Source organism: Labeo rohita, chromosome 18 (genome assembly GCF_022985175.1).
Source record: "Labeo rohita strain BAU-BD-2019 chromosome 18, IGBB_LRoh.1.0, whole genome shotgun sequence".
NCBI lineage: Eukaryota > Metazoa > Chordata > Actinopteri > Cypriniformes > Cyprinidae > Labeo > Labeo rohita.
The window spans coordinates 32377568-32401162 of record NC_066886.1 but is presented as its reverse complement, the minus strand read 5'-3'; the positions used below and the strand labels follow the sequence as shown (position 1 = coordinate 32401162).

The 23595-nt window shown below is 38.7% G+C and overlaps 2 protein-coding genes across 2 annotated transcripts; one reads left to right on the top strand and one right to left on the bottom strand.

Moving 5' to 3' along the window:
- Positions 1-6: 6 nt before the first annotated feature.
- On the top strand, positions 7-11881 carry LOC127180532 (sodium- and chloride-dependent GABA transporter 2-like). The gene is made up of 10 exons (XM_051134649.1): positions 7-989; positions 1775-1909; positions 2088-2191; positions 2286-2410; positions 2527-2639; positions 8601-8738; positions 9491-9593; positions 9697-9797; positions 9917-10087; positions 10270-11881. Exons 2-10 carry the CDS (start codon positions 1808-1810, stop codon positions 10375-10377), a joined length of 1065 nt encoding a protein of 354 aa, XP_050990606.1. The 5' UTR covers positions 7-989; positions 1775-1807; the 3' UTR covers positions 10378-11881.
- Positions 11882-13089: 1208 nt separating this feature from the next.
- On the bottom strand, positions 13090-21667 carry si:ch211-132b12.7 (uncharacterized protein LOC564531 homolog). Its single transcript, XM_051134638.1, is given in 5 exon segments — positions 13090-14610; positions 16468-16499; positions 16502-16648; positions 19467-19667; positions 21416-21667. Coding segments are annotated over 4 exon segments (1572 nt in total). The 5' UTR covers positions 19660-19667; positions 21416-21667; the 3' UTR covers positions 13090-13410.
- Between the last annotated feature and the right edge of the window lie 1928 nt (positions 21668-23595).

The following is a 23595-nucleotide window of genomic DNA, read 5'->3' as shown; positions in this document are numbered from 1 at the left end:
AAATATTCACAAGATGATAATGATAAAGATGATAATTTTCAAAGAACATTAGCAATAAGCTAATGAAAAATCAAAATATAAAAAAAAAAAACTTTTAATTTGTATATATAGTGTTAGATTTTGTTGTATTTGGCTGAGCAGTCATTTGGGTGGCTCGTCAATGGACTAGATTTCTCTAATACATAAAATAAGTGAGCTTGACCAAAGCTCTTGTGGAGAGAAGAAATTTATTGAAGTTTATATTATAGGTTTATATATGAATTTAAATTATTCCATTGGCCTGGACAGTCAATGGAACCTCTAGGAACAGAAATGATGTCACAAGAAAAGGAAGGTGTGTTCCAGTGTTTGTGAATGACACTTCAGGGGCAGGGAGCTTGGGGAGCCATAGCAGGTCAGACACTTCAGGATGCCAGGGCGGATCAGGGAGCTCAGAAGGCCATGGCAGAGCAGACAGTTTGGGGAGCCATGGTGGGTCAGGGAGCTCGGGGGGCCATGGCGGAGCAGACAGTTCGGGGAGCCATGACGGGTCCGGGAGCTCAGGGGGCCATGGCGGAGCAGACAGTTCGGGAGGCTCCCACCATATGCCTGTTGGACCATTCATGGTTAAACGTTGAAGCATTGTCAAGAAATATGGTGTTACTTCTCTCGCTTAGCAATTCATTAAGTGTACATCGAGGTAGCCTCTTCGCTGTGATATTTAAGATCTAAGATTATATTTAGTTTGATTTATCTCCGAGTCAAGATTAAAGAAAAGGTTTTGGTCAGAAAACAGTAAATAGACTGGTTTATTGGACATGGAGTGACTGAAACTGAAACTAAAAGCCACACTCACATTTTATTTTTCATCATATTGTACAGACGCAGAGTGCTGTCTCTCTCTGAAGGGATTGAGGAGATCGGTAAGATCAACTGGGAGATTCTTCTGTGTCTTATTGTGGATCATATGTTATTTCTGCATCTGGAAAGGAGTCAAATCTACAGGCAAGGTAAGCAAGACTATATTTCAGTTAATACTGTCTATGATATTTATATTGTTACGGAGCAAGGGAGATGGGAAGCAAGCGGATCCATACGCAAAGCTTTATTGAACAAAGATAGTCAAAACAGCAGGCAGGGTCGAACATCAGCAAACAGGTACATTCGGGCATGAGAGTAATCCGTAAAACAGGCGTGGGTTGATCAGCGGTGAACGTAATCCAAGGGACGAGGAAAACGGGTATTCCAAATAGACAGGCTAGAGTTCATTCGAGGGGCGAACAGAGTCTAAAACGACAAGGCTAAGGGTTAAATCCACGACAGGCAAGAAGTCCAGGGCAGGCGGAAGGCAGAAAACAAGACTAGGATAATCTAACTAGAAACACAACTGAACTAGACTAAGGATAAAAAACAGTGGCTCTGTACAGCTGCTAACACAATGAGGGTGCTAAACGCAATGCGATACTCGGCCCAGAATAGTGGGAAGGGCCTCGTATTTATACAGTTTGTGATTGGCTGCAGCTGTGAGCGTGGTGAGAGATGTGGAGCATAGGAAATGTAGTCCGGGGTGTAGAGCAACAGTCTGTGTAATGGCAAGGCAACCTCTGGTGGCGAGCAGACGGAGAATCAGGACCGGATTCGTGACATATATATTGGGCATAACATCTCATGAATTATTGCGATTTTGAAAAATATATTTTTATTTAGTTGGTTTAGTTTATTTAGTTAGTTTTCATATTTATTCTGCTCCCAGTGTAAGTATTGCCTTATAAGTATTATTGTATTGTGCCTGTAGGTGGTGTATTTCACAGCCACATTTCCTTACGTGATGCTGGTTGTGTTGCTGATTCGTGGGTTGACCCTTCCTGGAGCTCTGCAGGGTGTTGTGTTTTACCTGTACCCTGAGCCAGCCCGTCTTTATGACCCACAGGTAACCCCACCATCTGCCCTATACTTTTATGGGTATTTTTATTATAGGGTGGTTGTGTACACACACTGCCAACACACATTTATGTCAACAATGTGTAAAAGCAAATTTAGCATAGTAGGTGCCCTTTAAAGCTTTAAAACATCATAATATCAATATTTATCAATAACTATCAATTTAGGTTTGGATGGAGGCAGGAACTCAGATCTTTTTCTCCTTCAGTGTGTGTTTTGGTTCTCTCATTGCACAATGCAGTTATAATCAATACAAAAACAACTGCTACAGGTTAGTATTGGTACTATAAAATTAATTTAGAAAAATGAATGAGTGCATAAATGAATCTGAGGTATTTATGTGTTTTGTATAATCTGTCTATCAGGGACTGTTTGTGGCTTTGCCTTCTGAACAGTGCCACCAGTTTAGTAGCTGGCTTTGCTGTATTCTCAGTCTTGGGCTTCATGGCTAATAGGCAGGGTGTCCCCATTGAGGAGGTAGCAGAATCAGGTAATGCAACATTTCATGAAAACACAGGAGGTATTATAAGATGAGTGAAGAAAAAAATGAAATTAATGACTAAAAGGAGTAAATGCTCATAACCAGATATGCTCTGTCTCTGTCAGGTCCAGGACTGGCGTTCATAGCATATCCACAGGCAGTAGCTATGATGCCTCTCCCTCAGTTGTGGGCTGTTTGTTTCTTCATCATGATAATTTTGCTGGGGCTGGATACACAGGTAAGCTAAAACTGACACATATATGCATATTAATTTAGAGCTTTTAGATGTATAATAAACTGTAATTTATAATACTAAAACCATATTTAAATAAGAATTTTGTGGATACATAATTTTTTCTTTAAGAATTACAGTAGGAGTGAAGTAAAATTGAAAAGATGTTTTATTTACAAGGTTTGGGAGGAGCATGATCAGATAATCAACCAATTCAGCACAGGTGGAGCTCATCTAGTTGATCAACTTAGCAAACATGATATATACATATACTCGCCTCCAAAAGTATTGGAACTAGGGCTACACAATTATCATAATTATCATAAATGACAAAAATCATAATTGTTGATTATTGCCTTGAAATTGTAATTGCGATTATTAATTATGATTATCACATTTTACATTAAATGATGTTTTGAATAGCTTTATACCATAGTTTGAAGCAACTGTATGCCACATTTTTATATATAGCTTCTTCCTTTAAATATAAAAAAGTAAAAAAAGAAAACAATGAGAAAAAAAAAACCTTAAGATAACCTGTAGGAAAAATACTCTCTCTCTCTCTCTCTCTCTCTCTCTCTCTCTCTCACACACACACACACACACACACATCTTAAGAAAGCAGAATAATTGAATAAGTGAATGGATTTTTTTTTTTTTTTTTTTTTTTTTTTTTTTTTTTTTTGTAATTGTGCCTTAGAACAATTACATAATTGTGGCATCTGCAGTTGTAATCATGATTAGAAATTTGATTAATTGTGCAGCCCTAATTGGAGCAGTAAGGCCAATTCCTTTATTTTTGCTGTAGACTGAAAACATTTGGGTTTGACATCAAAATATGATTATGAGACAACAGATCAGCATTTTAGCTTTTATTTCCAGGTATGTACATCTGGAACTGATACACAACTTAGAAGATAGCACATTTTATTTGAACCCACTCATTGCTCACGTGACCAAAATTATTGGAACAGATAAAACTAGATTAAAGTGAATAAGACTTGAGGTGTGTTTGACTTAATGCAGAGCTGTGCAACTTGATCAAATTCTTGCTTGAAGCAGTGCATACCTTATTAAGAACTTTATTCCTGAACACCTATTATATTTAGTTGCAAATCCTTTGCTTGCAATAACTGCATCAAGCCTGTGACCCATTAACATCACCAAACGTTTGCATTTTTCTTTTGTGATGCTTTTCCAGGCTTTCACTGCTGCCTCTTTCAGTTGTTGTAAATTTGGGGGGTTGCTGCCTTCAGTTTCTTCTTTAGCAGGTAAAATGCATGCTCTATAGCAGGTCCCCCAAACTCCAATCCTGGAGGGGCACAGCCCTGCAGAGTTTAGATGCAACCCTAATTAAACACACCTGATCCAACTAATCAAGTCCTTCAGGCTTAATTGAAAACTGCATAGTATGTGTGTTGGAGCAAGGTTGGAACAAAACTCTGCAGGGCTGCGTCCCTCCAGGAACTGAGTTTGACACCCCTGCTCTATAATTAAGCTCTAATAATAAGTCTGGAGATGCCAGTCAAAACCTTTCCACTTTTTGTCCCGATGAACTCTTTTGTTGTTTTGGCACTGTGTTTTGAGTCATTATCTTGGTGCATGACGAAGGATTTCCCAATCAGTTTGGTTGCATCTTTCTGTAAATTGGCAGACAAAATGTTTCTGAGACTTCTGAGTTCCTTTTGCTGCTGCCATTATATGTTACATCATCAATGAAGATTAATGAGCCCATCCCAGAATGGGATACTTAATAATAAGTAAAAGTACAAGTATAATAATAAGTACTTGGTGTTAAAGGGATAGTTCACCCAAAAATGAAAATTGTCATAATTTATTCAAGTTTTGCCAAATTCAATCTTTGATTCAAATTTATCATAAGCTTTGATTTGGTCTAAAGAATTAATGATTATTTTTGTTTAAAGACTAAAATAGCTACCAAAATAAAAGTTGGTAACTGCTGTTTGACTAAAAGTAATGATGTAAGTAATAAAGTAAGTTGACAAAAATGCAATGACTTTTCGTCGACCAAAACTATAAAAGTCTCAAATGACTAAAATGTGACTAAGATTATTAAGCATTTTAGTCTCAAGATAAAGACTAAGACTAAATCAAAAATGCCTGTCAAAATGAACATTGGTCCCAGAATTTTTGAGATTCGTCTCTGTACTCTTTGGCCAGCCTGGCCTTCCTGTTCTTCTTGCTAATGAGTGGTTTGCATCTTCTGGTGTCTAACTATAAATGCAGTCTGCACAGGCAAAACCCAAATCTGAAACTGAGCTTTCAGTGCTATTGTGTATGTTCAGCTTGAAGCAGCACTGTGCAGTGAGATTTCTGTATCACAGGGGTGCCCAATCCTGTTCCTGGAGATCTACCTACCTGCAGACTTCAATTCCAGCCCTGCTCCAACACTGCTGTCTATAATTATCAAGTGCTACCTAAGAGATTAATTAGCCGGTTCAGGTGTGTTTTAACAGGGTTGGAGCTGAAGGATTGGGCACCCCTGCTGCATGACATCAATGTACCGCAAGAGCGAAGATTCTTTTTGTTATTGTATAATAAATAAAGAGGAAAAAAACAAATAGACAGAATACAAAAAGAACAGAGAAGATAGCGTTAGTTAAAAAATAAGCCATAAGTAAATGAATAAAGTACAAGTCTTTTTTAAGAACAGAATTAGAATAGAGAGTGCTAGAGTTAGAGGGATGTGGAAGAGATGTGGTTTTAGCTGATTATTAAAGCTGTTCGGATTGAGTTGGGCAGGTCATTCCACCAGGAGGGCACATTTAATGTGAAAGTCTGTAAAAAAAGTGATTTTGTGCCTCTTTGGGATGTCACAATAATGCGCTGTACACTTGCAGAATGCAAGCTTCTAGAGGGCACATAAGAGTGAAGTAATGAATTTAGGTAAAGGGGTGCAGAGCCAGTGGTGGTTTTGTAGGCAAACATTAAAGCCTTGAACTTTATGCGAGCAGCTGTTGGTAGCCAGTGCAAACTGATGAAGAGAGGTGTGATGTGCGTTCTTTTCGGCTCATTAAAAATTAATCTTGCAGCTGCATTCTGGATTAATTGTAAAGGTTTGATAGAACTTGCTGGAAGACCTGCCAAAAGAGCATTGCAATAGTCCAGCCTGGACAGAACAAGAGCTTGAACAAGGTGTTGTGAAGTATGTTCTGAAAGAAATAATACTGAACAATACTTTTGGTCACATGAGCAATGGGTGTGTTCTAACAAAAGGTGCTATCTTCTAAGTAAGGGATTCTCAACCCCACGAGACCCGTTTTCCTGCAGGGTTCAGCTCCAACCCTAATCAAACACATTTGAACAAATTAATTAAGGTCTTTAGGATCGCTAGAAAGGTACAGGCAGGTAAGTTTGATCAAGGTTGTAGCTAAACTCTGCAGGAAATTGGATCTCGTGTGCCAGAGTTGAAAACCTCTGTTCTAAGATGTGTTTCAGGTCCAGATGTACATTCATGGCCAAAAATATTGGCATCCTTGTAATTTTGTCAGAAAATGCAACACTTCCCTCAGAAAATTGTTCCAATTGCAAATGTTTTGGTATTCACATGCTTATTGTTTTTGTTTGGACTGCAACAACACAAAAAAAAGAGAAGAAAAGTCAAACTTGATCAAATTTCACACAGAACTCAAAAATGGACTGGACAAAATTATTGGTACCTTGTCAAAATTGTAAGAAATAATTGCTTTTCAAGCATGTGATGCTCCTGTAATTTGTTTTTAGACACACCTGTGGCAAGTAACAGGTGTGGGCAATATAGTAATCACACTTGCAACCAGTTAAAATGGAGAAAAGTTGACTCAGCCTTTGTGTTGTGTGTCACACTGAGCATGGAGAAAAGAAAGAAGTGTAAAGAGTTGTCTGGATTTGAGAGAAAAAACTGTGGAAAAACATGGACAATCTCAAGGCTACAAGTCCATCTTCAGAGATCTTAATGTTCCTGTGTCTACTGTGTGCAATATCATCTAGAGGTTTACAGCCCATGGTACTGTAGCTAACCTCCCTGGACGTGGATGGAAGATCAAAAGTAATGAAAAATTACAACGAAGGATTGTTCGAATGATGGATAAAAAACCCTGATTCACTTCCAAACAAATTCAAGCTGATCTGCAGACACAGGGTCCAACAGTGTCAGCTCGCACTCTCCTTCACCATCTGAATGAAAAGGGACGCTACGGTAGGAGACACAGGAGGACACCACTGCTGACACAAAGGCAAAAAAAAAGCAATACTGGAGTTTGCCAAAACTTACGTGACAAAACAAGTATCCTTCTGGGAGAACGTACTGTGGACAGATGAGACAAAATTAGAGCTTTTTGGTAAAGGACATGGCCCTTTCATTTCTAGTCTTCCTTCATGTATAATCAAACCTCTACAAATGATTCAGGATGCAGCAGCACGACTGTTCTTCAACGAGCCCAAAATCATCACTTTCCAGAACATTCTCTTTCACCATTCCTGGCTGGTGGAATGATCTTCCCACCGCTATCCGGAATGCCAACTCCCTAACAACTGTCAAGCAACTGCTGAAAACTTTTTTGATATTATTTAACTTAAAAAAAAAAACAAAACTCTACTCTTTTTTCCTTTCTAGCTTGTACTTATCTGAACAATGCCTGTTATATGGTATTATGAGCACTTCCTAAGTCGTTTTGCCTCTTTAGGACTAATCGCTTGATGTATTCCCCACTTGTAAGTCGCTTTGGATAAAAGCGTCTGCTAAATGAATGTAAATGTAAAAGAAATGAGGTCTCCAAAGAAAATAACACAGTCCCTACAGTCAAACATGGTGGAGATGATGTTTTGGGGTTGCTTTGCTGCTTCTGGCACTGAATGCCTTGACTGTGTGAACGGTATCATGAAATCTGATGATTACCAACGAATTTTGAGACGTAAAGTAGTGGTCAGTGTCAGAAAGCTGCGTCTCCACCAGGGGTTTATGGGTCTTCCAGCAGGACAATGACCCGAAACGCACTTTAAAAAGCACTCAAAAATGGTTACAAACAATGAGTCTAGATCTGAATCCCATAGAACACCTGTGGAGAGATCTCAAAACAGCAGTTAGGAGAAGGCGTCCTTCAAATCTGAATGACCTGGAGCAGTTTACAAAACAAGAGTGGTCCAAAATTCCAGTATGTAGATGTAGGAAACTGATTTCAGTTATTTTTTTCCAAACAAGGTGCTACCAAATATTGTTAAGGGCGCCAATAATTTTGTCCAGTGCATTTTTTGGGTTCTGTGTGGAATTATCTCAGATTTGACTTTTCTTTTCTTTTCTGTTTTTTTTTTTTTTTTGTGTGTGTGTGTGTTGTTCCAATGCAAAAAAAAAAAAAAAAAAAAACTAAACATGTGAATACCAAAACATTTGGAACTGCAACAATTTTCTGAGAGAAGGGTTGCATTTTCTGACAGAATTGCAAGGTAATTGCCGATATTTTTGGCCATGACTGTAAATATACAGTATACAGTCATATACATATATGTGTATATACAGTCAGGTCCATATATATTGGACACTGACCCAACTGACACACTGCTGTGAGCTACTGCTGGGTTACATATTTCTGTAACTCGAAAAAATAAAAGCAATAAGTAAAATCTGTGAGATACATGCTATATTTCTTGCAGCTTTTTAAGTTATTAGCACAATACACTCTACATTAATTTCACTGATATTGCTGGGTAGATTCTAGAAAATTAATATTTTTAAAATAGTTCATAGTTCTAATGCAGGGATGTTCAATGCTGCCCCTGGAGGGTCAACGTCCTGCAGATTTTAGCTCCAACCAGCACCAACACATTTGCCTAGAAGTTTCTAGTGAAGAGCTTGATTAGCTGGTTCAGGTGTGTTTATTATGGTTGGGGCTAAACTCTGCAGGACAGAGGCCCTCCAGGAACAGGTCTGGACACCCCTGTTCTAATGCATTTTTGCTGCTTCCTTTAAAGTTTGTTGGAATAGAGTCGATAATTACATCGGTGATGGACATGTTCCCCATGGTGCTACGCAGAGCTGGTCGGCGAGAAATGTTTCTCCTGCTCTTCTGTCTCACTTGCCTCTTTGGACAACTCATCATGATTACAGAGGTCAGAGGAGTGTGTGTGAGAGAGAGAGAGAGAGAGAGAGAGAAATTCATTTTAATAAACCTTTAATACATACCTCAAAAAAAGGTGAATGATGGTTGCTGAAGCATGTCTGCGTGCCCTGGAAAGCCTGTATGAGGAGCTGGATGAACCTTTCGAGTCTTGTCACATCATTGTATCCAGAAAGCTGTGGTCTAAGGCCTTGAGGAACTGAGGCCTTGCCAGTCATTCTTAATGAATCCTACATAAAGAGTTTGGTTGCTGACTTGTGCTCTATTACGTGTTAATGACAAAAATTAAGCTGCCTTTACAAGCGGAGATCTGAAACTATTCAGCTATTCAAATATTCGCAAAATTTTAAGAGTTTTGATGGATGTGGCAGCTCGCTGGACCATCCAACATAGAACAACATAGAACTTGAAAACTGAGAGAAGTGGAGATGCAAATGATTTAAGTTAAGGTTTTGGCTGTCAGTCAATGATACCCTCTGCTGGTGGGGAACAGCAATATGGCTGCTCGAACACTTTTGGTGGCTTCACTGCCTGATTGCAGTTTAGAATTCTATGAGCAATCCAGTCATTATTATAGATCAGTGATAACAACTATAGTGTTATTACTCTAAAAACTACCCATTCTAGACATTAACAATGAAATGACAAAATGCTTAACTGCTCAACTATAATTAAAGCATATTTCTAATCTTGAAAGCATTACCATTAAAAGCAATCTTTGTAATGTTGTATTGTGACCTGCAGGGGGGGATGTATGTATTCCAGTTGTTTGACTACTATGCCTGTAATGGAGCCTGTATTTTTTTCCTGTCTGTATTTGAGTCTCTGGCCATGGGTTGGATTTTTGGTGAGTTGCACCTTAGAGATTCTGTTTATTATAAAAAGAAATGTTAAACACAAATCGTAAAAGACTGCAAAGTATTGGTTCAATTCTCCTCTACATGTCACAGGGGCTGAGAGGATGTTTGACGTCATTGAAGACATGACAAAGTCACGACCCAACTACATGTTCATGCTGTGCTGGAAATACCTGACTCCTCTTGTGTCCCTTGTAAGTATCTACATTTGAGATTAGTATTAGTTAATTTAGTTGTATTGTACACCATTCTTGTAACAAGCAAAATCTCACATAAAACAGTATCAGATGATCATATTTTTGTCCATTCTCAGGTGTCTTTTGTTTATTCTCTGGTGGAGTACAAGCCTCTCACTTTTAACCGCTGGTATGTGTACCCAGACTGGGCGTATGCACTAGGCTGGTTACTGGCCCTGTCTTCTATTCTTCTGGTGCCTGGATGGGCTCTATGCCGAATGTATTTTGGGAAAGGAAACCTGAAACAGGTGAGGATCAAGATACTTTCCTTAATCACATGTATACATGTTTTGTCCAAATCAATTTGCATTGCATTCAAGGTATACAGTTACTCAAATTAAACAGGGAAACAGCAATTCCAAAGAGAAATAAAAAATATAATAAATCTACCTTAAATTCTAATGTTGTTTCTCTTTGTGTTTCTTCACAGCGTTGGCACCAGTTGTGTAGTCCTGACAAAAACCTTCCTCTCACCTGTAAGCAACAAACTAAAATCCAGGGAACAACTTTGACCACAGAGGTGGAAGACACAAACTGAACCACTACATATTAAAATAATAATAATAATAATTTAAAAAGTACATTTATACATTAATAATACCCTTGTTGGGAACAATAGTTCAGCCTTTTGGTTAAAATCAGCATTTTAGATAGATTTGTGTATTATTAAGGATTCATCTAAAATTGTGGATAAAAATAAAATAATAGATTACTTAACTTAATTTTGTGGCCTCTGTTACATTAGTCTAATAATTTGATCTATGATAACCCATTAAATGCTCACGGTGATTAAAAAAAAAAAAAAATTCTAAGACCAAGTTTTTGATTTTGGAACATTTTCAGAGGTAAATAATCCACTTAAATGTTTAGATAGCAAGAAATTGGCTGGCCTGGTTATGTTGGATTTATATATCTTACAGTTGGTGGCGCATTTTATTGTATTGCTCCACCATCTTTCTTTATCTTAAATTATATAAAACTGTGTATGTTCTGCTATTATTTAAAGGGGGTGATCCAACTATATTAATTACGGACCCATTTTGAAACTGAGCTTTTATCTCCTAAAATTGTTTCATCTGATTTTTAGTCTGATTTTAGGAAAAGATATTGCACAGCTATTTTAAAGGTATTAAATGATCCAGTGGTTTCATTAGATGATAATAAACCTTGTGACACTCTTTTTAATAATTTATCTAAAGCTTTTGATAGCATAGATCATGAAGTACTGAAGCGGAGGCTTCTAGGTTCATCAGCGAATACAGTTGGATGGTTTGTTAATTACTTATCGGGCAGAAGTCTATGTATACATAAAGTGGGGATTACTTCTAGTACTTTAAACATGACCAAAGGTATACCACAGGGATCAGTCCTTGGGCCACTATTAATTATTTTACATATTAATAATATTGGGATTGATATCACACATTCATATTTAATATGCTAATATAGTTCAGCATACGCTGAGAAAACGAAAACTTGTCTTGAATGAGAAATCTAAACTTCCATTGTTTTCAAACAGAAAGTTTATATCCTCAAACATACATTCAAGTACGTTTTTAAACGGCTCAGTGATTGAAACATCTACTTAAACATCTATTTGAAGCACTACTTTCTTGTATGTGGCATTAAATGTATTTACAAACAAACCAAACGACTTTGATTGAAGCTTTTTATTTGCATCTGCACGTAGTGTATCTGTTGCGGTGATTCTGACTTGAGCAAACATACTGCATTGAAACATTAAAGGAATCATACGCTTACACATGCACACTTTAATCTTGTTTCACATCACTTGTGTTAGAATACACACTTAAACATTCTTAAGATGCATTAGAATTGCATCACATGCTATACTCCTTGTGCTGCTACATAGGGAAGTTCAAATATCAATCATGTCATAGCATGACATTCATTTCAAACACAAACTTATCTGCTTCAGTTAATCGAACACACACAGGGCTCAGAACATCCCTCCTGTAATGCCATTTATTTGGACTTAGTATCATTGCTGTGTACAAACACACCATAAATATCTATAAAAACAAAATTACAGAGCTAAGGAAGAAGAGGGGAAAAAAATCAGTCACAAAGAAGAACTCTAAAGTTTATAAAACATTCTGGGCCAAATGGATCGTAAATCATATTTATTTTAGGGAAAATATCTAAAATATCTGCTGTACTGAAACACAAAGTATATTAAACTAAGCTGAAAATACCATAAACGCTGAAACCCTAATCAAATTAGCCAAAATATTTATTTCATAAACGAATATGCAATGATCCTGTGTACAATTTAGTGAATGACAGGAGAATTCCACAAAATTTCTGATGGCTTCTTTAGAGACAATTCAGTGACTCTGCATTCATATACAACTTCTGTTACTCAGAAATGCTCAGTAAGTAAATAAAAGGAAATATACCATAACAACAAATATGTTAAGTGTCATGTCAAAAGTATCAAAAATGTGCCAAGAAGCTTGGGGAAAAAAGCTGTTGTAGAATACAACAATGTTGCAGAATACATTAAGGCTGGCACAAAACACTATTAACACAAGAAAACTCACGAATACATAGATGTCTTGATCTGTGATCAAAGAAATGGAAAATACAGCTCACACAAACACTTCAACCCCTTGTCTCAGAGGGGACCCAATTCAAAAGGCTTGAGTAATGGTTGTCTTGGTCCATGGTCAAAAATGAAGACGAAAAGCAAGCAGATCAATGCGATGAGATGCATGCAGTGCGTACTGCATAGAAGAACAAAAGCTCCATGGACTTGACCAAGATCACTGTGAGAATAATTCTCACACAGTTCTTAGTGTCTTTGCATGTTTTCTTCCTCATGCTTTCTTTCATTACTTATCTGGTACATTAGATGATCTTTGTCTGCATGATTTGTTTGATGATGTGAGCGTGCATTTGTATTTGTGTTCATGTTATCTATCAACTTTATGTAAAGCGTCCTTGGGTTTTTGAAAGGCGTTATATAAATGAAACATTATTATTATTAAGTGATAATGCCTTCACAGAGGGGATCTCATCACTAATTAATACCACATTGTTTCAAAATACCATTCCCAGTCAAACATGAACATGTTCTTTAGAAATGCTACACGCATTGTGACAGCAACTGCAAGTTATTCAACTTGTCTCTAATATAAATCTGCATAAAGTAGGAAACAGGCTGTCATGTTACTCTTTTACTGTGTGATCGACCATTGCTATCAAAAACATCTGTAAATGGCCACTGAAAAAAAAAACTGAAGTTGTGTCTTGATTCTGTTATGTGGCAGGATGCAGATAATATCAGTGACAGTGGCAGTCTGTAGCATGTGTGTTAAATTCTGTATATCTCATCAGACACTTTGGGTGATTGTTGATGCTGATGAGTGAAAAAAAGTGACAGACAGAAAGATGGCATGCAGCGCAGTCAAGACGCTGTCCTTAAGCATAGCCCTGAGTTACCATGGAGGCGACTGAACATTGGGGCAATGACATGACATCTCTGAAGTCATGTTTGAGACGTTCGGGAAAATGTCTTGTAGTCTCCCTTGCTGTTTCTGGGCGCAGTCTAAAGCAGGTTTCCGTGTGTAGAGCTGTCTGGAGGCATTATGGGATCATCTGGTGGTCTCATGGCTCCTCTGTGGGCTCTGATCTGCTCAGAAGTGGTGGTGCTATCATTGACAGAGTCGTATTGACCTGTCAACTGGCATTCTGCATCCGGCATTGGAGCTAGAAGAGGGGATGGGGGCGCCACCTCTTCAGTCCCATGAATTCTATAGCCGTATACCACAGGAGTATCAGGTTTGGTGCTGGTGGCTGCCTCAACTTCCACCTTCGATTGAGACCAGTCCCCTCCGTTGCTGCTGTCTGTAGGGAGGCACTTGAGGCTGGGATAGCGCCCAGACTCAGCCATGACCTGTTGGAGCTTTTCCCAGGCAGCCGGAGCATCAGCACCGGCTTGGGCGGCCTGGAAAAGCAGATCGGCATGTTGGCGAAGCTGGGCTATGTCTCGTTCGGTGGCGGCATTTTGCCGCAGCAGATCCTGCGTTCTTAAGGTGATGTCGAATAGTCCCAGCTGACTCAGAATCTCCACTGTGTTGAGGAAGCGGCGATGCCGCGCTGTCCCTTTAAGGTTGTTCGACCCCTTGCCACTGCTTGGTTCCGGGCAATGCTTATGGGGCTCTTTTCTGGCCTGGATGAGGTCGTTGGAAGAGGGTGGGGAAGGAGTCTGAGTGCTTGAGATTGACGGAGAGCTCACGTTGAGGGAGGCAGAGGGACTAGATGGGCGGCGTGGGCTCTGGTGCTGGTGAGACCCAGAAAGCGTCTCGTGGCCTGTGGACAGCGAACGTGAGAGGGAATGAGAGTGCAACAGCAAGTTCTTCTCTGGCTGCTTGTGCAGATGCTGCCTCGCCGCTTGCGTGGTTGTGGATACCTCGTCTCTCTTCTCCTCGGTGCATACTCTCTTACTCAGGCTGTGCTCCTCTGTGTTACTTCCTCTACTGGTTGTAGGTTTCTCTGGGGTTTTCTTACTCGGGTGAGGCGCAATTCGAGGATAGGAGTTTAGGATGGGCAGGTAAGTGTTTTTGCTCTTCTTTACACCCTTGCTTTCAGATCTCTGTGGCTGGGGTTTGAGGATGTGCAATGGGGCGCTCTGATTGATGCCAGGCTGTTGTAACAAGAGAACGTGGGTGGGACCTTGATTATTCGGAGCACCTCCTTCCCATGTAAGAGATGAAGGAAGGATGTGGTCCTGACCAGACTGCCCAGGCTTGGGAAAAAGAAAAAGAGGAGAGACAGAATTCCTTCTTGTACAGAAAAGTTTTACATCAAGTAAATGATGTTGCACATATTTCACAGCAATATCTTATTTCATAGGATGTGTTGTTGTTTTATGTGGCTCACTGCCACTATTGTGTTCATCACAAGTACTTAGGACAGGGATCTCCAACCCTGTTCCTGGAGAGCTACCATCCTGCAAACTTCAGTTCCAACCCCAATCAAACACACCTGTCTGTAATTATCAAGTAGCCCTGACAAAAAGCCAATAGAAGGCAAACCTACAACCATTAGCTGAAAAAGCGCAACGGCTAAGTCTGGCAGTACGCGGGAAAGGAGATCAGAGGCCGTATTTTTTAATGGATGGCAATGGAGAAGAGGCTTTACTACGCTGAATAAACAGCTTTTCGAGGAAACAGCTTATCATTTAAAGGAGAAGTCCACTTCTAGAACAAAGATTTAAAGATAATGTACTCCCCTTGTCATCCAAGATGTTTATGCCTTTCTTTCTTCAGTTTCAATGCTGAAACACATTTCAGCATTTTCTCCATATAATGGACTTCTATGGAAGTTTGAACTTCCAAAATGTAGTTTAAATGCGGCTTCAAACAATCTCTAATGCGGTTGTAAACGATCCCAGCCAAGGAAGAAGGGTTTTAACTAGCAAAACGATCGGTTATTTTCATAAAAATAATACAAATGCTATACTTTTTAATGTCAAACGCTCGTCTTGTCTTACTCTGCCTGAACTCTGTTTTTTCCGGTTCATGACAGTTAGGGTATGTCGAAAAACTCCCATCCCATGTTCTCCCTTAATTTTAAAATCGTCCTATATCACTGTTTTACCATTTTTGTTAAGGGTGTTTGATCTTCTTTGCATGTTCACTTTGCAAAGACTGGGTCGGTACTTCTGCAGTGATGTAGGATGATTTTGAAATGATTTTTGAAGTTGAGGGAGAAAATACGATTGTTTTTCAACATACCCTAACTGTTCTGACTCAAGATGTTTTTGAGCTGTGCGACACTCAGTTGCCGTTTATGGATCTAAGTCAGCCGTTACACTTTCTCCAATAGTAAGTAATACAGACCCTCTAATCTCCCTATAGTAAGACAATCTCTGGCCTTGAACACCTTGATTAGCTGGTGTGTTTGATTAGGGTTGGAGCTAAAATCTGCAGGATGGTAGCTCTCCGGGAGCAGGGTTGGCGACAAACTTCTTTTACCATGTGTTTCAATGCCGCATGTCATTCTGTTTTCTTTGTATCTCTTTCTCACTTGTCTTTTGTAAACATCTGCCTAATTGATTTATTTATGGCTTTGGTTTAATATATGTGACTCTGGACCACAAAAACAGTCTTAATTAGCACAGGTATATTTGCAGCAATAGCCAAAAATACATTGTATGGGTCAAAATGATCAATTTTTCTTTTATGCCATAAATCATTAGGATATTAAGTAAAGATCATGTTCCATGAAAATATTTTGTGCATTTTCTACTGTAAATCTATCAAAACCTAATTTTTGATATGCATTGTTAAGAACTTCATTTGGACAACTTTAAAGGTGATTTTCTCAATATTTGTATTTTTTTGCACCCTCAGACTCCAGATTTTCAAATAGTTGTATCTCTGCCAAATATTGTCCTAGAAATCCAAACATCAATGGAAATCTTATTTATTCAGCTTTCAGATTATGTACAAATCTCAATTTTGAAAAATTTATCCTTATGACTGGTTTTGTGGTCTACGGTCACATATACCAAGCTGTCTTGTTTTCTCTATTTTCTACATACAATAAAAAGAAACTCTTATAAATGGTGTGTAAGTGTTTTCCACGTGGATTGTCTCACCTGCTTCAACACCACATTCTTAATAATGAATATGGGGTGAGTTCAGGCCTCCCGGATACCAGTATGTGGTTTCCCTGTAGGGAGCCCTGATCGGTCCCACCCAAACCCTTGTGGACCTGAGGCTCATTTACACTGCTTTGCTGGTCATCTGCATCAGTCTGCAAGGAGTCTGAGCCGGTGTCTGAGTAAGAAACAGAGCAGTAGGAGAAGAAACAGCATTGGATGGAACAGAACAAAGAGATAAGAGACAAAGAAAGAGGAAAACAAAAGCCAAAAGGAGGACCATTCAGTGTTGGAACCTTGCAATGTTAGCACTGATGTTACATAAGCCTCATAAAACTACACTTAACGAACAGAAGTATTTCTAATGAACAGGTTTGACTCTTTCAGCTGGACCTATTACATAATGGGTATAAGCATACTGCCATGGAATCTCTTTTTATAAACATTTTTGGCTGAAGGAGGCATATCCAAAAACTCAGTTCAGCATGGTCATAAACCGCAACCAGAACAGGTGCTTTCTGAATATTATGAACACTTTTTAGATTTGAACTGGAATGCTGATTTTAACAGGGCCCTTCACGTTACATCAGTGCTTGACATCACTAAGCTTTTGTTTCTGTCTGGGTGCAAAGCTATATTAGGAGCAAAGGGAGGAGGAACTCACTTATTACAGCCTATAGTTTTGAAAGTACATGGTTAACAAGCACATATGGATATGATTTTGGACAAATAGTGTATGTTCAAGGGAACGTTCACACAAACTTCTGCCATCATTTACTCACCCTCATGTCATTCTAAACCACTTCCATGGAACACAAAAGAAGTTTTGCACAATATGGCCTGTTTTTCTTCTTTGGCCTGTTGGTGCTTAATATGACTTTTCAAGTTTCAACGGGACAATTGTTCATTTCATTCATATGATGTTACAAACACTTAATATGACTTTGTTTGTGTGAGAAGGAGAATGAAAAATATCATTTTATGTTCTACAGAAGAAAGTGAATCATACAGAAACCACACGAGGGTGTAGAAATGATGACAAAACTTGCAGTTTGTGTGTGTGTTAGGGGTGCAACGATACACATATTCATGCCAAAACATTTGTGTACAGGTTTTAAAGTTTGGTACACGTGCACCGAACAAACACAGTGTTATTTTATCCACTGCATGTGCTGAACTTCTCTGTGTGTGCAACGCACTTTCAAATTCAGTTTCCCCCCTACAATGGGACAATACATTTGATATCAATATACTTTGATTTTGCAAACACATAAAACACAAAAATAACAAAGGACACAGAGAAAGCTGCTGCCAAAAAAGTGCATGATCCAAGTTGTCTGCTTTATATTAAGCGCTTCAAACTGAATCATAAACCTGCCTGGCTTGCCCTAGTGTCAAAAGCATGTGTTTTAATGTGTTTAATAAGTCTCATGTGTTTATGGGGTGCAGTCTATCGTGTAAAAAAAAAAAAAAAAAAAAAACACTCTCTATTTTACATAATTTACCTTTATTTCTACACCGCTCTGTCCCTTCTCCTATGAACGCTCTGATGATTTGTTGGTTTTATGAAGCCCCTCCCTCAGAAATACGTAATGGGCTCAGATTGGTTAGCTGCCCCAGTGTGTTGTGATTGGCTAAACCGCCTAGTGCACATGCAGATGCGTCACGCCACTCACCTCAATGGCATGTGCTCCGGTTGTACTGTAAACAACGGTGTTGTCAATATTGCTTATCAATTTGAGGATCACGCAGAACCTGTGCAAGCACGGCTCTTACAGGAATGGTACATTTCTTTGTTTGTTGTTGTTTTACACTTTTAGATACGCTGTAATTTGTAAATGCTACTGCTTATGTTAGCGTTTAGTATATTGTTTTATCCCGATTAAAGCTGTCATACAGCAGAATACATGACTGCATTGTAGCATTTTTGTAAAGTAATTCATTGTTTACTTTGTAACAAGTGTTTGCCAGCAAGTATTTCTCGGCAATGGCTTCAGAACAATGATTTTGAAACTTGTGAATCCATTAGAATCATCAGAAAACAGAATTCATATATGAATAAATTTTTTCATGCACCCTTTTAGTTTTGATGGCATGGCAACAACTCTTTCTCGTCTCTAAAGCAGCACAACATGGCTTCGCCCCCTTTGTTGCATGTTCCCGAGGGCGGGGTTTATGTAAACTTCAGGGTTTGTGATGTCACCAATCCCGGAAGTAGCTTGTTGTAGTGCTTACCAGCCGTATTTGTAGGCATTAAACTGCCATAATTTTAAAAGACAGTATTTCTGTTTGCATTGAACTTTCAGCGTCATAACTTTGCAGATATTATGAGATATTGAGATATATGCTCAAACAGCAACATTACACACTAACTAAAGTTAAAAAAGTGAAATCAACCATGGCTTTAATGTGTTTGAGACACACTTTTCCCAGCATACAACTTACATGCACTTATATTGCTTCGAAAACTTTTGCCACTGTTGTGCCAAATTTCGATTCCCTGCCAAACTATTTAGTCCCTCACTGAAGCCGCTTCCTGATTCCATAATCTTAACCCTGTCCACATGGACAGTCCATGTGAAACAGCACATGTGCAAGAATGTTGAGACAGAATCCATGGTAATGCATATGTGTTGAACTTGTCCATCCGAGCTCATCTGCTGATCTGTATATTTTGAAAGATGGAACGGAAGGTGGAAAAATAAGTATACCTATGTCTTACTGGATTACTTTCAACACTGATTGTGAATTAGGATGTCCTAAAATTCCATTACAGAAAATTCACTACAGAGTTATTCCAATTGCCAGGACTTTTGATTCAAAACTAGGTGAGTTTGATTAATTGACAAAGTACTGTATACAGTGTATATTGAATTTACTCAAAATCAGAAATTCAGACATTTACAGAAACCTGGGAAGGGATTGCTTTGTGGGTTTGTATATATTGCGTATTGGGACAATTGTTGCAACTAGGGGGGCTGTCAATCAATACTCACCCGAGTAACCGGAGTCTTTCTCAGAGCAGCGTGAGTCACGTCCATTTATTTCCTGTTCAGTATGTGCTCTTGCTCTAGAGGCCAAAAGGGCAGCACTGTTGCTTTTGTCTTTAGCATTTTTACTGGCTGGACGGGAGGTGCGTTCCCTCTCCCCTACACACCCTTGGGTATCTCCTCTTGGTTCCTTGGGCATCCCGGGCCCTGAAAGCAGAGAGACACAGCTGGGCAGATAGTGTTCTCATGCGGAATATATTTACCCCTTTCTAACATGGAGTTTGTTCTCAAGGTCTTTAAATACAAACATGCTTGATCCGTAGCACTGATTAACTGAATAGTTTAATTCCAAAATGCTACATTTATGCCAACAAAAACTTGGGAAATTATCTTTCAGTGTTTGTCTAGAGCCAGTGAGAGCTGTTTTTTAAATCAGGTAAGCATTATTTACAAATCGATAAAAGAAATGTGTATGTTATGTTCTGTGAGCTGCTTAAAGGTTATAAAAGCACTTATTCTACAGGAAATTTAAAACACACTGTGTCACTAGTCAATCTTCTTTCACAACAATTACAATTTCTTCAGAGCTACTGTACAAAAGTAGCCTTTCTCTAAATGACTGTAGACCACAAAGAGAACACAAAACACGCCCGGACATTAAGTGACTCATAAAGTGACTACACATGTTCATTATGTATATATATACACACTGAGCTCACTGCTAATACACTATTGTTTACTGCAATCTCCAGCCTGTGCCGTGTGTTACACGTATATACCATCTTTTCAAGTTAAAAAGCAATCAGGCAAACACTTAAGCAACTGAAACAACAACAAAAAATATATGTATTCTCACTGACCAACATTCCAGACAGTACAGATACAACCAACTCTAAATTCCGACTGGATTAACTGTGCTTCCTGCTGTAAAATGCTGACAAATGCTGCCATTATTGCTCACTAGAACAAATGAGTTCTGGAATATCTGCCATGTGGCCTCTTGTCAAAGGCAGAAGAATGGCAGAAGAAAAACCCATTCCACTTGCCATCATGGTGCAGTTCTGGTATTTACCAGCAGGGGTTAACCAGCAAATTCCCCGAACCCCGTCTATGTGTTTCATTCAATAATTTTTTGCACTGCCAACGAAGAACAGTGATTGCCAAAAGAAACAAACACAGAAATAGATGACGCAACAGTCATCTAATATGCGCTTAATATGATCCTCATAATTTGGAAATACAAAATAGATGTTAATTGGCCAACGCTGTTTTTTTTTTTTTAAGTAATAAAATAAAATAATAACAATAAATAAATGAAATAAAACACGTCTTTTTTTATTTTATTTTTTCCTGATAAATTGTTAAAACATATTAGTTGGCTACATAACTCTTTATTCTGATTATCATTAAACTATTACTACGTTAATAAAAATGTCACTGTTTTATTATTTAACAGTCCTTTTGTCATAATGCTAATCCATCCATTTTATATAAGCAATAAGCCACGAGATCCAATACGTTACAGTAACTTTCTTTTGTTTTCCTAGTTTTTTTCCCCTACATTTTTTAAGTCGCAAAGAAGTATTTCATAATTCTTGCAATGGTTTATGACGTGAATTATCCTGCCAGGAGGAGGGTTATTTATTTAGACACAAACTAACACACACACGCGCGCACGCGGAGCTCAGAGCCCTCCCTTCCCTGACTGTTATGTAATACTACAACAACAGCCGAGCTCTCCACTTCCTCGTGTTGACAACACATACACCGTCAAAATAACCTGCTTTATCACCTGCATAGACAACATTTACGTGCAAATACAGATGGAACGTACAGTACACTGTCAGTCAGATAAATTATCAGTGCAAATGGGTAAAAATAAACACCTACAGAGCAATACACAGCATTCGACAGCCGGGTAAGTAAAATATGAGAATCACATCAGTATTACCTACCTCAGTAATGTACAACACTGTGCCTGGTCCCGAGTATTATCCTCTTCTCCGTCCAGAGGAGCACACACTCCTAACTGCCTGTCCAGGGGCAATCTGTACCTCCCGTCATCTCGCTGACAAGGATAATGACCACCCAGCGTGACCAAGCCACATTACTTTTGCCTGCACTTTTTTTCTGATTGTCTTCAGCTCAGGTTGTTAAACCTCCTCCAGCCTCTACTTCAAAATTGCAGACTGACAACTCCACCTGCAGCAAGCCCCGCCCCCGTGTTTGGGACCCGCCCACTGTTGCGATTGGCATGTCAATGGGCCAATAGCGGTAAAGGGATTCCGCCCAAAAGACGAGTGACGCAGGGGAATAAGTGGCATGGCCAATCCTGTGATCGGGCACGTGGAGAGGAGGAACGAGACGGTCTGACAGGACCCAACTAAACGGACGCGAAACGTAACAAGAGGAGGAGTGGGGAAGAAATAAGCATTAGTGTAACTACATTTGGCTGTCCATGTGTTCGCTCTTTTGTAATCCTGACCACCGACTATTATCTGTTGAGTCATTCACAGGAACCATACGACCAGTTAACACTTATCATTGCAGGCCAAAGTGTGAATATGACAGCTTTTGTTTTATGTCAGTTGGTGCTAGTATAATTACTAGTCTAGTGTAGTCAAAGTGATGCTGCTAAATCAATGCCATATATGCAGCAAGAATAATAATACATCACCCATTTAAAAATAAGTCTAAGGTGACAGTAAGACAAATGAGACTATAATATATACTAGAGGCAGATATGCGTTACACTGAATTTTCACAAGAAAATGTTGTATGCATTTAATATAAAGCACAGTTAGTGAGCCACCAAAAGTTTTTGGTGTGAAGAGCATGGGAAACAAGTTCTGGTTGAACAGTTTGGCCACATGAATCGTCACTTGCATGTATTTGTTATATTTTGTTTTTATTGTTATTTTGTTGCCATGAAGTGTTTAATTATCTTTATTGTTTACAGTTATAATTTGTGACCTTGAACCACAAAACTAGCACGGGTGTATTTGTAGCAATAGCTACATTGTATGGGACAAAATTATCTATTATGTTTTTATGCCAAAATCATTAGGATATTAAGTGAAGGTCGTGTTCCATTAAGATATTTTGTACATTTCCTACCGTAAATATAACAAAACTTAATTTTTGATCAGTAATATGCATTGCTAAGAACTTCATTTGGACAACTTTAACAGCAATTTTCTCAATATTTGAATATTTGTTTTATTTTATTTATTTATTTATTTTGCAGCCTCAGATTCCAGATTTCAAATAGTTGTATCTCGTCCAAATATTGTCATGTCCTAACAAATCAATAGGAAACTTATTAAAAATCCGACCCATATGACTGATTTTGTGGTCACATTTTAGCTTTACCTGATCTGAACAACGCAGTTAAATGTACAATAACTCTACAATTTTTTTTCTATTAACGCAATTAATGTAGAGACTTAAAAAAAAAAAAAAAAGTCAAAATCTACGGGCTATCTGGTCGTTGCTGTTAAAAATCAATACATTCTATTTATTTATTTATTTATTTTAAATTTTGGAATTATTTATGAGTGCATTTAGATTACAAATTAACATTCTGGTCATTAAGAATGGACAAGTGAGGCATGGATCTGATGAATGAAAATGATAAGAATGCAATTCGTTAAACATAATGGCGCGTCAAACTAAACTCTGGAGCAAAACTCCCGGGAAATCAAGACGTGCTTGAAAAATGCCTCGCTTCGTGAAATCTACTTGCTCCTCACACGCGTCCCTAAAATGTGCCAGAGCTCGAGCGGTCAGCTGTTCTACTACACCGCCACGTGGTTCTCGAAGGGCGGAATGACGCGACGCGCTTCCTCTAGCCAATCAGCAGCGTCGGTGTGCGCGGACATGTGAGGACGAGAGTAGACGAGCTGCGCGCACATGTTCGGTACTGTGCACAGACGCCAGTTGAAAAATTTGCTTTCTGCTCGGATGACGTCATAAAGAGAAGAAGAAGAAAAAACTAAGAGCTGCTAAGTCCATATTTTCCGATGTAATCAAGGTACTTACGTAATTAAGGTACAGTTTTCACGAACTGAGGGTTTAATATTTTGCACATAATGTGGAGTACAGATTAAATGCAAACTGAAGCCTCACAGCAGAT

Excerpts from the sequence above, each read along its gene's own strand:
- LOC127180532 (XM_051134649.1), top strand. The coding sequence starts at position 1,808 with ATGCTGGTTGTGTTGCTGATTCGTGGGTTGACCCTTCCTGGAGCTCTG. Across the intron at positions 2,192-2,285 it reads TACAAAAACAACTGCTACAG|GGACTGTTTGTGGCTTTGCC; the intron begins GTTAGTATTGGT and ends TCTGTCTATCAG. Across the intron at positions 9,798-9,916 it reads TGACTCCTCTTGTGTCCCTT|GTGTCTTTTGTTTATTCTCT; the intron begins GTAAGTATCTAC and ends GTCCATTCTCAG.